General features: G+C 44.4%; 1 protein-coding gene across 1 annotated transcript; it reads right to left on the reverse strand.

Annotated features, from left to right (window-relative positions):
- Nucleotides 1-2,542: 2,542 nt before the first annotated feature.
- On the reverse strand, nucleotides 2,543-3,757 carry rxfp3.2b (relaxin family peptide receptor 3.2b; the record flags this gene model as incomplete). Its single annotated transcript, XM_080017826.1, has 1 exon — nucleotides 2,543-3,757. The coding sequence occupies one exon, from the start codon at nucleotides 3,755-3,757 to the stop codon at nucleotides 2,543-2,545; it is 1,215 nt and encodes a 404-aa protein (XP_079873952.1).
- Nucleotides 3,758-15,723: the final 11,966 nt, after the last annotated feature.

Raw genomic sequence — 15,723 nt, forward strand, 5'->3', positions numbered from 1 at the left:
ACTAAAAATGGATAGATCAAAAAAAAAGAAAGTTGAATTTTGAATTTGATATGATAATGATATTTTCTTTTGTTCCTTATAAGTTTATGAAGAATTCACATTCTGTTGGCCATCTCAGGGAGCCCCATCGCAAAATGCAGTCTGAAGAATTTGTGGTGAAATGACACGCTGTCAGATCAATTATTTGAGGAGTAGTCTTCCTTCCCTGTATTAAATCCCAGTCTTACCAACGTTCATAACCAACATTTTTTCCAATCTAATTTAATAGATTTCAATGTCAAAATTGTTTCAATTCAAGTTGCACTGTCGGTGGATTAATAGATAAATAAATTCCTTAATTACAAATACCTTTATGTAAAGAAATGGCTAGCTCACACAGCCGGTGCACATGCGCTACAAAGTGACAGGCTGCAATGCGACAGGCTGCAATGCATTCACAAATGGAGATCAGCTTCATCCAGCTGCAGGGGGCGAAGGTATGGAAACTTTAGACAAATAAGCAGTTTCCTTAAACTATCGATTTATGTTTCTCTAACAAGAACAACTTATTATTTCAAGGGACGGAGGGCAGCACTAGTTATATCATTTTTTCAAAAGGTTATTCATTTTACTAAGTGAACAGCGACACCATTTTAATAAAAATAAAAGTACACACTGCACCATCTATCTATATAATGTACAGTATATTAAATAAGGAATATACGTGTATATAAGGATTGGCAAGCCCACAACACCCCTTCAATTTTGGGCTGACATACCCACAAAAGCCAGGGGCACAGAGACCTGGCGACAAGACGAGAGCCACTTGGCTTCATGCTCAGGGCCGCCCATAAGGGGGGAAAAGGGCGAAAGCTTTCTGGGCCCCAGCCTCCATGGGGCCCATGGAGGTATTTGGGGAGGGCTTATTCAATCTCTGCTGTGCGATCAGACAGTCTCAGAATAAAAATAATAAAACAGTAAGTAAAATAAAAACAGTGTGTTTTTATTGTAGATGTGTTTATTTTTTTATATTATATTTTATTGAATGAAACAAAAAAAGTCACCGCGCTTAACGGGGAGACAGTTCTGGTTCATGGCTTTTATTTATTTGTCTTAACAAGGATTCACTTACACTACATCCACAAATATATACCACTGATACATCATATATAGATATTTTTTATATCCATCCAAAAAATAAATAAACAACTATTATCACAGTCATAATGAAGTAGAAAGGCTACAACTGCTCAAAATTACTTAAACATGAGTTCTTCAGTAACAGGATTGCAGTTCAAGGGGGAAAGCAGAGCTTTGCCTCAATTGAGGTCTATTTCATTTTCATGAACGTGTTCAAAGATATATTCATCTGCAAGTATTATGTGAGTTTAGGGACTACGTCTGTGTGCAGGATACACAATTCAATTTTTCCTTTTTTTTATGTGATGTGTGTGCACGCAAAGGCATGGAGAGAAGCATGATTCTTTCTTTCTCTCTTTCTCTCTCTTTCTTTCTTCCTTTCTTTCTTCCTTTCTTTTTTTTTCCTTTCTTTCTTTCTTTCTTTTTCTATTCATTATCTCAGGCATAACTTTGATTCCTCCATTTTCGCCATGACAACGCAGCCTGACAACCGCCACACCATTCCTTATTTTCAGCACATGTTATTACAAACTGAAACACTGTAAGCATCGCAATGACATTTAAAAAAAAAAGTCAATCTGTATTTTTGACAGGTTGGGTTTTGTGGAGCAGTGGAGCTGTTTCCACCTTCATTCTATCATTCAGCCTTGATATATATTTTTTGTGCAGCACAATATTTGCTACTATGTTACTGTTACTGTTGTTTCTCACAGAGCAAAATTATACTGACCGTGTATCGGTTTAGATTTTTTTCTTGGATAACAAAATGCACAGGAAAAGGATTAGGCATGTTTCAGCAAATGAAAAACAACAAACAAAGAAACAAAGCTATTAGGCCTCCTTCCTTTCCTTTTATAGCTATTACCTCTATTTGTTTTTTCTTATGAAGTGTTTTTTGTATTGTAGCCTCTGGTCAGCGCCTTAACATTTTATTATCTTATAAGAGACAGTAAATTAGGGAGGCTGTGTCAGGTGCCTCTCGAGTGCTTGTGAATCTTTTAGTATTATGTTCCAAAGATCCCTCAATGACGGAGGATATCAGCGGATGATTCATCCCCCATTCTGGATGGAGATCTGTAGGACGCTAATTGGGGTTTACTTATTGAATTGACTTGGATCACAAATCTACACGTTTCACTGAGTGTAAGGTATTTTTTTCGAGATTGTTATCATAACTTCCATTGTTACATTATAATATGAAATGATCAGATATCCCAGAAGTGGGTGCAGTTGGGAGACAGAGAGGAAAAACACCTACAGCAGATAGAATGCGAGAGCAGAGACAAAAACAGGGGCACATCCCAATGGGTGGTCCTTCATGGTTATGTTCCTTCTGTCATTCAAGAAGACTTTACGTCTTTGTTTTAGGTGGATGGGGAAGATTCTCCCCAGTGATAAACAACCGGAAGCCAATACAGTGTCTCTAGACATCCATTTGGACCAGCACCAAGACGGGCGGAGCCTCGGCCACCTTCGCCTTCCTGGGCAGCAGGTGGGACAAGCTCCTGAATGGCGGCGTGGCACGGAGGAGGAGCTCCTTGAGACCTGCACGGAACTCCCTGCGGATCAGACAGTACAGCACAGGGTTCAGGCTGCTGTTGGTGTAGGCCAAGCACACGGTGAGGGGGAAGGCATAGGCTTGGGCGTTGTAGAAGGCCTTGCTGAAGTACACCACATCAAACTTAATCAGTACGCCCCACAGCGTCAGCGCCTGGTTGGGAAGCCAGCAAAGAAAGAAAGATAGGACCACAATAGCGACAGACTTGGTGACTTTGGAGCAGCGCTTGTGCCGGCACTGCTCGGCCTCGGGGCCTGTGACTCCGGCTATGCGTCGGCTGAGAACAAAGCGTAGCAGTAGCAAGTAGCACACCGTGATGATAACCAGAGGGATGAGGAAGCCCAGCAGGACCTTCTGCAGCTGGTACAGACCCAGGAGCAGCTGGGGATCCCAGCTGCCTGAGTCCGGGAAGCGGACCAGGCACAGCTCCTCATCTGACACCTGGGCAGTAGTGGAGTACACGGCGTGGGGCAGCGTTGCCAACAGGGACATGGCCCAGATGCCCAGGCTGGTCCACTTGGCCCGGGCCGCCGCCGTCCGCCGGCTGTGCATCTTCAGTGCAGAGGAGATGGAGTAGTATCGTGCCACGCTCATCGCAGTGAGGTAGAAAACGCTGGCATACATGTTCATGGTGGTGACAGAGTTGATTATCTTGCACATGACTGGGCCAAAGGGCCAGCGGAAGTCCAGAGCCGTGTCCACCGCCCAGAACGGCAAAGTCAGGACGAACTGTAGATCTGTGATAGCCAGCCCCATCACAAAGCAGTTGATGGACGACTGCTTCTGCCTGTGACGCGAGTGGAGCAGATACAGAGCCAGCGAGTTCCCCACCAAACCCAGAGCGCAGACGATGGAGTAGACAAAGGCGATCATCACCCGCACCAAGATGCTCGAGCCGTCCCCCTGCAGCTCCAGGATGGACTCCCTGGTCAGCAGCTCCAGCCAGCAGTGCAGAGACAGATTCCCTGTCAGTCCTCCACTGCAGTTCCCAACTTCAGCAGCTCCGAAGTCCTGCTGCTGGACCTGCTGCTCACACATCTCTGGAGCCAGCGTATGGACCCTGCTGCCATTCGACTGCATGGCTGGACCAGTCTCATTCACACTTCACCTCGCAGAGCAAAGCTGCGTGGATTATAAGTAGACAAAAACAAATTGGATCCAAGAGAGGAAAAGCACACGCAGGAGTCTTTTTTTTTTTTTTTTTTTTTTTTCTTAAAAGTAAATCCCGTTTCCGGAAAAAAATCGACCAGAATGATGCGCCGTATCAATAGATGCTCGTCCGCCGCACGGAGCGTCCACATCTCTCCTCTCCATCCTCCTCTCACCTCTCCGGAGCGCGCAGCGCAGCCTTCTTTTATACGCGCTACGGCCGCGCGCAACGCCCCGTCTCGCAGTCCGCGCGTCTCCACTTCCACGAGGTGTTGAAAGGGAGACTAACGCCCACGCACCGCGACGAGAAGGACGGGAAAAAGGACTGCGCCTCGTGACGCGCTTTGGAGAGGACCCCTCCTGGTGCGCGGGAGCGGAGGAGACGTTGTGCGTAAGAAGGGGAAATTCAATCACGGTGAATCCAGACCACACAGACGCAATCTCACACTTTAAGAAATGATACCATAGCAAACATTTTAAATACTAACTATGTTGCCCACAATTTCTATTTAGGGCTACTCGGTTTATAAGATGACTGAGATCACTGACATTAAAAAGAAGTAAAACGCTGTAAATGTTAATGTAAAGGGGTGTCCAACTACAGGCTTCATGTGTATAATATATTGTTAAATGTTTCCCGAAAATTAATGAAAAAAAAAAAAAATCACATTGATGGATTAATCCACAAAGAATTTATTTAAAGTGGTAATCCGTACGATTATTTTCCTTTAAAAATCACATTTTTGATTCTTAAAGGTACAATATGCAATTTCTGCCGCTAGGGTCTCTCAATCAAAAAACAATACAAAAGAGGGCGTTTGGCCACTTGGGGCATCATGGGAGTTGTCTTTACCTGTATGTTTGCGCTTTACGGGGTCAGCCCTGATGACAGAAGGCGCAGCAAACGGAAATAAATACTCATGCTCCATCAAACAATAGATAGTAGAGTAACAATATAGTAATACAAATAATAGTACAATACAGTGGCTAGCTAACTTCAACTACCTCATCAAGCCCCCTCCTTACTCTCTGATGTATCATCCGGTCTTCCCCATGTTCTCCCGGAACTTATAGCAAGTAGAGGGCGTAACGAGGCTATGACGCCATTGACAGGCGACCAAATGCAACAGACTGTGACCTTTATTAAAATTACGGATTTCTCTGGGTTTGAAAATTGTTGGGCACATTTGGGACAGATCCCGCTCCAGGATGAAGTGACTGAGGGGGCAGTTAAATAAGGCGAGGGAGCAAATATTTTTATAGACTGTAGGGCTGTGGGGTAGGGGGTAAGTTGCCATGCGGGGAAGGTCTGATGACATCCAACTTCCAATATCACTCTGCATAACAGCCATGTGCTTCTGCATTGTGTGTACAAGTTGACAAATTAGCTTAACTATAATTTAAACAAACCTTCCAAATAATAATTATACTGAAATTGATCTACTCTGAGGAAAATGTATCTTTCTTCATCTGTCCATGGTTCACACCATTGTTCACACCGCAACAATATTGTTTGCCCGAGCAGACATGTTCTGCATGCCAGTGCTGTGAAAATTATATGAACGAATGATTGAGTGAATAAATGATCGTTATTGTCATTATACTCATTATATTGTCATTATATACTAATGAAATTTCGCATGGCTTCTACCAATGTAGTTAAAATAACACAAATATATAAATAAAAGCAGTGCCAGAAAACAGCACTAATAGCAGCATAATGTTTAAAAAGTGACACTTGTGCAAGTACAACTTTAAAAAGGGAAATACAGAGGTTGAACATTATATTATAGAACCCAGAATCGCGATTGTGGCGCCGCCCCTTGTGGCCGCGCCTGCGCGAGCACCGCGTGTCGATTACATTTACATTTACATTTAGTCATTTAGCAGACGCTTTTATCCAAAGCGACTTACAATTGTTCAAACACCGACGGACGCAGCCATCAGGAGCAATTAGGGGTTAAGTGTCTTGCTCAAGGACACTACAGCATGCTAGCAGGAGGAGCCTGGGATCAAACCAGCACCCTTTAGATCACTAGACCACCAGCTCTACCGCCTGAGCTACCATCCCCAATACCAGCCCCGATTACGCACATTTGGGTATTTTTAGAGCTTATAGAGCTTGTGCGTAATCACCGGGTGTCATGACATTTCACTGCATATATGTACGACCGCATGTGTATGTATGTGACAAATAATCTCTTGAACTTAAACTTAAATATTAATTAATAGAGACCAAAGCTTTGTGTTTATGTGGTAGCGGTCTCTGAGGATGAAGGTGGGTGTGTTTGGCGTACGTGTGTGTGTAATGGTCTTTGATGTGTGTGTGTGTGTGTGTGTGTGCGTGCGTGCTGGCGTGTGTGTGTGTGTGTGCGCGCTCACAGTTCACCACACACCTAAGCGAGATGTTCCACCTCAAGCCTGTAGAACTTGAGGTGACATTATCTGAAATCGGCCCTACCTTTGTGGTGTCGTCAAATGTAATTATTATTAATTTTATATTTTTGTTAACACCGCTATAAGCTGATCGGCACATGCTTTCAGTACCCGGCCCGCACTCCATCTGGGCCTGCCGCCTTGCTTGCGTTTACTTTCTTCAGGGTGGTCCTCACCCGGTGGTGCTGTAGAACCAGTGTCTACTCTCTGGTAGGTGGGTTGATGAGTGGAGCAGATCCCTCTCTCTGAGTGTCGAAGCGGGCAAAGAACTGGTTCAGGACATCAGGCAACTTGACGTCGTCACTGGGCAGCAGATTGGTGGTTTCGATGTCAGTCGATGCTTTGATGCCGTTCCACATGCTGCAGGGGTTGTTGTCAGATTGATCCTCATTGCACTGCTTGTATTTGTGCTTTGCATCAATGATGCCTCCTTGTGTTTCCCACGTGCTTCACTGTAGGCTTTTTTGTCATCTGACCTGAAAGCTGCATCCCAATCATTGTGTAATGTTCTCACATTGCTTCATATTACCTCACATTTATCCATGCTTTTTTTTTGAGGAAACACCTTTATTGTTCCCTATGCTTTTTTTGTGCAGAAGTTTATGTATCCTCGGACTGATCCAGCCTATTCCTCAATGTCTGTTCCTTCTGCAAACAAATCCCAGTCTGTGTGGTCCTCGCAGCATTGAGATGGTTTCCTCAATATGCGTACCCGGCTGTTTGAGTTGCGCACCCTGCTCCTGTACGTCCCCGCGTGTGGATCTCATTTGCGCTTGCGGATTTAGGCACTGTTATGCCATCATAAGATTCTGAAAAAATTCCCACCCGCTTTCTCATGGCCCCGTGGCCATAGGGTACATAAAACTTCAACTGGTGGGGGGTGGGGGTCAGAATATACAAGTGAGTGGGCAAACCGTTCTCATATGCAAATTCTGACAACACAGGTATATTCCCGACCAAATTAACCTCATGAATGTCGTTTTTCACCCAAAATTATTTTTCAGTTTAAGGTTTATAATACTACCACTTTTTTGTCCATAAGGCAATTGTATCATTATCGTACTATGTATAGTTTCTAGGATTTGGGTTTAAATCATTTATAAATATTGAGAAAATATTACAAAATGTATTTAATAATCTGTTTTTGCTCCTGTGGTAGCCACAAGTCTGTATGATATCAACCTTGTTTTGTAAAAAAGCATGTGTGATGTGGCAATGGTGTGGTTTGAGCAGCCACACCTGTCCTTGGTCTAGGTAATTGGGGCCCAGGATCAGTGTGGCTGCTTACCTGTTACTCATTGGTTGGGCTAAGAAGCAACAGGAAAAACCTCCATACCCACACACACTCAGGATAGGAGCACTTTCTAATGACACGTGTTCATCTGCTCTGGCTGATCGGTGTTGAAGTTTATTTCCCCCTCCCCCTCTGACTCTCTCTTACCTTCTCTTTCTCCCTCTCTGTCCCCCTCCCTCTATCCCTCTCTGTCCCCCTCCCTCTCTCCCTCTCTGTCCCCCTCCCTATCTCCCTCTCCGTCCCCTCTTTCTCTCTCTCTCTCTCTCTCCGAGCGGTAAAATGTGGGGAAACAAATGTAGGGAAACAGCGGTCATTAAGGAATGTGTTTGGTACCAAACTGTGATTGATTGTGTATGGTGTGTTTAAGAGAACTATGAAATAAAACGGACATTGGATTGTGGGGGCCCCAGAAAATTGTCGAGCTAATTGGAGAATTATAGTTTGAGTAAAATATATGGTTGTGGTTTACCACAAGCAGGAAAGCTGCGGGCCCGGATGGCATATCTTGGCGAGTACTGAAGACCTGTGCTAACCAGCTAGCCCTGGTATTCACTACGATATTCAATGCCTCCCTGGCCTGCCTCCTCCTGCTTCAAGAGGTCCACCGTCATTCCTGTCCCGAATAGCTCTCCAGCCTGCTTGGTTGACTGCCGTCCGGTGGTCAAGTGCTTCGAGAGGCTGATTAAGGATTACATCTGAGCCTCCCTTCCTCGCACCTTGGACCCGCTTCAGTTTGTGTACCGAACAGATCCACAGACAATGCGGTGTCCCAGGTACTGCACACCATGCTCACACACCTGGATGGCCGGAAGGGGGCCTATGTGAGATTGCTGTTCATCGACTATAGTTCAGCTTTCAATAGCATAGTGCCCACCAGACTGACTGCCAAGCTGCCGGAGCTAGCACTGAGCACTCCGCTGTGTGCCTGGATCCTGGACTTCCTCTCAGGTGGTTAGGGTGGTGAGGCACCTGAACACAGGATCCCCTCAGGGAAACGTCCTCAGCCCCCTACTGTACTCCCTGTACACATATGACTGTGTGGCCAGGTCCAGCTCCAACACCATCATCAAGTTTGCTGACGACACAGTCGTGGTGGGCCTGATCACTGACGACGATGAGAAGGCCTACTGTAACGAGGTGGCTGACCTGTCACTCTGGTGCCAGGACAACAGCCTCCTCCTGAATGTCAGCAAAACTAAGGAGCTGATTGTGGACTTGAGGAGGGGATTTTAACCGAGGATGCACACGCCGTTGGTGATTAATGGGACTTCTGTCGGCAGGGTGAGCAGCTTCAAGTACCTGGGAGTCCATATCACATAGATAGAGGGAATATGCGTATGTATATGGAATAGGCAATTGTATATACAGATATGTGAATTAAAGTGGCATGTGAATGAAGTGAGGTAGTGTTTGTGGGATATTACAGCACTGTATACAACAGTGCGGCGCAGCAATACGGCATCAGGAAACAACCCTGAAGAGTGACACAGTATGCGGTACAGTATGCTACATATAGTACAGTAAGGTAGTGGAGCCTATCTGTGTGGCTCAGTGAGGACCCCTGGTGAGGTCAGCATTGACAGTTCTAATGGCTTGCGTGAAAAAACTCTGTCTCAGTCTCTCTGTTCTCGCTGTGTGACTGTGGAGGTGCTTGCCTGACCACAGCAGCTGGAACAGTCCATTGTTGGGGTGATGAGGATCCTCCATGATCCTGCGGGCTCTGCTACTACATCTCCTGGTGTATAAGTCCTGCAAGGGCGGGAGGGTAGTTCTAGTGGTACGTTCAGCTGAACACACCACTTTCTGCAGGGCCCGCCTGTCCTGAGCAGTACAGTTCCCAAACCAGGCAGTGATGTTGCCTGTCAGGATGCTCTCCATCGCTCCAGAGTAGAAGGACTTGAGGATCCTCACCGAGACCCGGAATTTCCTCAGCTGCCTGAGGTGGTAAAGACGCTGCCTCGCCTTACTCACCAGAGTGTCTGATTGGAAAGTCCATGTTAAGTCCTCTGTGATGGGGACTCCCAGGTATTTGAAGCTGCTCACCCTGTCAACAGAAGTTATATTAATCACCAAGGGCGCGTGTGTCCTTGATTGTAATCCTCGCCTAAAGTCCACAATCAGCTCCTTAGTTTTGACCTGGCCACACAGTCATGCGTGTACAGGGAGTACAGTAGGGGGCTGAGGACGCAACCATGGGGGAGATCCTGTGTTCAGGGTGAGGGATCTTGACATGAGCTTCCCCACCCTGACCACAGCGGAGCATTCAGTCCGAGCTCCTTCAGCTTGACAGTCAGTCTGGTGGGTACTATGGTGTTGAAAGCTGAACTGTAATCGATAAACAGCATTCTCACATAGCCCCCCTTCTGGCCACCCAGATGCGTGAGCGTGGTGTGCAGTACCTGGGAGACCGCGTCATCCGTGGATCTGTTCTGCCGGTACACGAACTGCAACGGGTCCATGATGCAGGGGAGGGAGGCGCAGATATAATCCTTAATCAGCCTCTCGAAACACTTCATGACCACCGAGGTGAGGGCCACCGGACGGTAGTCATTCAGGCAGGCAGGAGAGGCGATCTTCAGGACAGGAACGACGGTGGACCTCTTGAAGCAGAACGGGACCAGTGATTCAGCCAGGGAGATGCTGAATATTGGAGTGAACAACGGAGCTAACTGGTTAGCACAGGTCTTCAGTACTCGCCCAGATTTGCCGTCTGGGCCTGCAGCTTTCCTGGTGTTCACCCGCATCAGAGCCCTCCTGACCTCGTGCGCGGACACTTAGAGTGCTCATCCCCAGCGGTGTAACTCCAATTAGCCGACGACCTAGCGGTGCTGTTGCCAGACTTGAACCGCGCATAAAAGGAGTTCAGTTCGTTGTCTAGGGAGGCGTCCACACTCGTGGCTGGGGAGGAGCTGCTCTTGTAGCTTATCATCAGCAGGCCCTCCCACAAGCGTCTGGTGTCCCCCCGCTCCAACTGTAGCTCCACAGTCTCTCTGTACACCCGTTTAGCATCCTTCACCGCCCTCTGCTGATTGTACGACGCCGCTTTGTAATTGTCCATATTTCCGGATACAAGACCGTTGTTGTAAGCGGCCGTACGAGCATTCAGAGCGCAGCGGATGGATTTATTAACCCACGGTTTCTGGTTTGGGAATATCTGAACTTTCACCGTGGGAATTATGTTATCTAGCATAGTCACAAAACTCACTACAACCTCCGTAAACTCGCTGACATCACTTGAACTTGATTGGAACATGTCCCAGTCTACGTTAGTCAGAGCGTCCTGAAGCGCAGCCTCTCTCTTCGGTGTTACTATATTGCTGGGTCGTACTGTTGTATACTGTACTGTATATCTCCATACCCATTTTACTCACATGCACTTTACTGCACATATCGGTATATACAAATGGCCTGTCCCACATATATAACTCTATTCCCTTCTATTTTGTACCCCCACTTTGTATTATCTTTATCGTGGTGATTCTCCCCCTCTTGGAGTAGTGATCAGTTGTTTATAGACCCAAACATGATAAATAGTTCTCCAAAGGGGAGGGATAGTAGTGGCTCTCCATAACCAGAAACTGTGCTCTTGTCATTCTACAGGTCATCCACAGGACAGAGTTATTGCAGCAGTTGTTGATGATTAAAGAATTATTAGAGTTGTATTGCAGGTTGAGAACTTGAACTCCACTTGCAGACTAACTCTGTGCTGAATGCAATGGCATACAATTACTCTGTGTTGTATGCCCAGCATGCTGACAGCACAGGTAAAAAAAAAAATTAAAAAAAAAAAAAAAAAATATATATATATATATATATATATATATATATATTTTTTTTTTTTTTTTTTTTTATTTATATTTTTAATTTCTTTCTTTATTTATTTATTTATGACTTTGTTTATTTATTTGGAAGTCAGGGGAAAATTTTACTATAGATTATGTATAGAAGATCATAATATAAAATCTCTCTTCATCATGGGTCACCCACAGCACATTCATATGTATTATATTATATTATATTATATTATATTATATTATATAAATATACCTTGGTTTCTCTGCGTCACTCTCACTCCTGTCACAGTTACTTATTTTTCCTCTAAACACAATATTTCAATACCTCTAGACATATATTTCAATGTCAGGACCTCACAGCGGTGCAGTGATAGCCTGGGCTTCTCAGTGGGATCTGATGCTTACTCTGAGCCGAGGCTGCCTTTCCTGGTCACTGCAGGTTCTCTTTGATCGACACTTGTCCGGTTCCCCTCGGACAGGTAGTGGGAGTAGAAGGTTGCACAACACCCCTGGCTTTGACCTTTTTCCAAGACCTTATCAAAGCCTGCTTAACGCTTGCAACGGTGGAATATTTAATTGCTCCTCATTAGCAGGAAATAAGGCATCGATCCAAAGAGGTAGTGTTGACTTTTAAAGCATTAAATGTATTCGTTTAGAAGTAGTGTGTATTAATACCACACAGAGTAATTCAGAAGCTCCGGAAGCTGCCACATGCGGTTTGTGAGATTATCTATGCCTGCAGGGTGGTAAATGTGTTTTGAGATATAAGAGATAGGACTATTACCTATTAAAGAAGACATTAGAGGACAAAGGACTTGAAAACAGAACAAACAACGTGTATAATGTTAATTTATGTTATTGCATGTGCACAAATATACTGTGCTGCTATACACTTATGCATTACACTTCTGTTCATCTAATTCTTGTCCTTCATCTCTCGTTCATATTTGTGTTTATATTTATGGTCATCAAAAGTGCAAAGCCGTATTTTAATTTCCTGTTCATTAGCATTCACATAAATAACTGCACAACCAGAGAGGTCTCAAATGAACAAATAATTAACTTGTTCAAGTAAGTTTTCCAGTCCTCTTACATACCCTGGGTCACTATAAATGCCGCGCTTCTTGAATGATTAAGGGAAATACAAACAATATTTCCCTTAATCATTCAAGAAGCGCGTCTGAATATTTACAGTCATCCAATCAAAGGCATCACTATCTCCTCTAGTCGAAGCCAGTGCCAAAGTCAAGCATTTGGGAAACTGATGAAATACAAAATTTGCTTTGCTCTGCTGGTAGATCTGCTTATCTCTGTATCCATTAAGAGTCAAAGTGAGGAGTCACCAGACTCAGCCACAAACCCTTCAGAGCTCCCCCGACTCCAGGATCACACTCGGCTCCCTCATTTCATCATAATTATGCATCTGGTTTCCATCCCCAACACGCTGCATTTTTCAGTTGTGATCTGAGGCAGTTACAGAAACTAAATCCAAATTTCTGCTTCCTTCTCACCTTTTCTCCTATAGACAAAGAGGCTTGATCCTTGAGCTTGTTCCTTTTGATGCAAGGTAAATTTCAATGGGATGAAAGTCACAGGATATATGTGTAATATGGGTGTAACAAAACAGAATCTGTCTTTTGGGCTTGGTGCTTCTGCACAACGCAGTACAAAGGAGCAGACGGCTCCTTTCTCAGTTTTTGAATGTTCTTTATAACATTATTGATTTTATAACCTAATGAACTTGTCATGACTTAGTAAATCTCTTATCTCTGTCTTTAAAGCCATACGTGGCGTTATGGTGGTAAAGTTGGCGCGTCACTGTCGCAATTAACAGCAAAACAGTAATTTGTTGGCGGCACTGCCGGCTGGGGAAAACACTATGCCTCATTTGCTCCTGTTGTTTTACTGACCTTTCCACGTTGCCCTGACTTTGATAGTGATCTTGGTCGGCCTTGGGGGGACAATAGATCAGCTAAAATACCAGCCAGTCTTTCCGGCTTATCTGCTCCCTCCCCATGTAATGATGCTGGGATCAGGTCTGTGAAGGAACCGCTGCCGACAAACTGGACACCATCAGGGGAGGCTGTCATCCGTGTCTGAGGCATCATTATCACCTGGACCAGGCTCAGCAGAGGAGACGCCACCACCCCAACCCTCACGCCTTAAGCAGCTGGGAATGACAAAGTATAGAAAGGTTAATTTCTGACATTGTGTCATCTCTTGACCTTATCAAACAGCTCTGCAGAATTCTACTTTACACATATAGGGGTTTAGGGAGGGAGACGGAGTTGTTGTGGCAGCTGGGCGAGATTGGCAAGATCATGGTTAAAGGTTAAAGGTCGCAAAACAAAAAGGCTTGCTGGTCAAAATCGGGAACGTAAAAAAAAAAAGTAATAATTTATGTCCGTGATTCTTCAGTCTTGGTCCGGATCGCAGGCGTTTCAGTGACCTGCACCACAGGATCCCGACTGAAAGACAAAACAACAGGTAAGAAAACTCTACCAGCTGGTACAGCTGCGCCGCCACGGGGCGAAGCTACCACCGTCACCTGTAGACCGTGGCTTATCCACGCTTCCTCGTCTGTCACATACAGTAATCATATTTATTATGAGACATATTTATTTGTATATATACAGTAAATACACATATAAAGCTTATTTACCCACTTTAATAATACCAATAATACACTGCCATAAATAAATATGCTGGTGTCACTGGTGACCCTACGCATTGCACATTGCTTTATTGTACTATTTATTTTTTAATTCATTGTAAATCTACACTGTACATTTCTTATATATTCTGATATTGTATTTTGTAATAGCACTCTCACTATAAGTTTGTGATGGAGCATTAATAATGTGTGTCGTGAGATCCAGACCTGGTCCGAGAAAAAGTCTGGATCTCTGGACGACATTTCTATGTGTTGCTGGCTTCAAACACTTGGAAGAAAAATCACTGGAATCGAGCAGATGCTGATACTAAATGTTTATTGTGTATCTGAGAGTCAAGTACAACAATAAACGGTGAGTGGCTCTGGAAAACCGACTGACAAACCGTTCTTTCAGATCTTCTTATATACCCAAGCTGTTCCCTCCTCCTAGTACATGTCCTGCCCCTTTCACCACTGGGAACCAATCCCAGTCTTGTTACTAGGGAGTTCTTCCCTTCCCCTTTCAGTGCAGAGAACCAATCATAGTCTTGTTACTAGGGAGTTTTTTCCCTTTGGGGGTGTGTCTCAGGGAACCAATCACAGTCTTGTGGGGTGTCTCCCAAAAAAAACAATCACAGTGTTGTTACTGGGGAGTTTTTCCTCGGTTCCTGGAAAGAGAGTTTTTTTCACGGTTCCTGGAATACTTGTGTCATATTTCACCAAATTAGTTTCCTTTTCCTACTGGTGATTTTTTGGGACATGTTTTTGGCCATGTTTCTTTGTTTTAACCAGGGGTGCCCATTACGTCGATTGCGATTGACGGGTAGATCGTAAAGGGGGTAGATCGTAAAGGGGGTAGATCCCACGCCATTCAAAAATGTTTTATATTTTTTTTACCAACCTGACCAACATGTTGAATGAGCTTAGTTTAGAGCTGCAAGGAAAAGACAAAACCGTAGTCAACATGATCAGTAGAGTTAATGCTTTGAAATGAAAAATACAACTTCTGTCCTCAAAGTTGCAGTGCCATGATTTTGGGAACTTTCAAAACCTCGCATCAGAGCTGGAGACCCAATGGAAGGCGTGTGAGCAACTCGACAGTGCGTGCTACACAGAGCAGATTGAAAATTGTCTGTCAGACTTTAACAAACGGTTTCAAGACTTTGCTTAACTCAAGCCAATCGCTACATTCATGTGCTACCCATTTAGGGAAGATATAGAGGTTGATTCACTCACAAGAGGAAAAATACCCAAACATGAGGAAATGTGCTTCCTCCTTGACTGCATTCTTCGCTCTACTTATTTATACAAGTCAGTCGTTTCCCACATGAAGATTATTAATTCCAAATTCCGTTTCACCATAACTGATGATCATTTGGAATCCTGCTTGAGGCTGGCTACCAGCAGCTACTGTCCAGACAATGCAACCCTGGCCGACTCCATTCAGCGCAAGTCATCAAAGTAAGGTAGTGACCATAAATGTTTCTAATTGCAATGTGCCGCATCATGCAGTGATCCGAGGTACGCCAACATATATTGTATATATAAAGTATACTCAGTATATATATAAATAAATATTTTTGCATTTTTAAATGCAGGTAGAAGCTACTCATTTTAAAAGTAGCTTGCAAGCCAAAAAAGTGTGGGCACCCCTGGTTTTAACTGTATCTGGCTGGTGTTCTGTCTAGACCTGTATTTGTAAAAGACTAAGTTATTTCTG

The sequence above is a fragment of the Zeus faber genome (genome assembly GCF_960531495.2).
Source record: "Zeus faber genome assembly, chromosome: 1".
Lineage (NCBI taxonomy): Eukaryota > Metazoa > Chordata > Actinopteri > Zeiformes > Zeidae > Zeus > Zeus faber.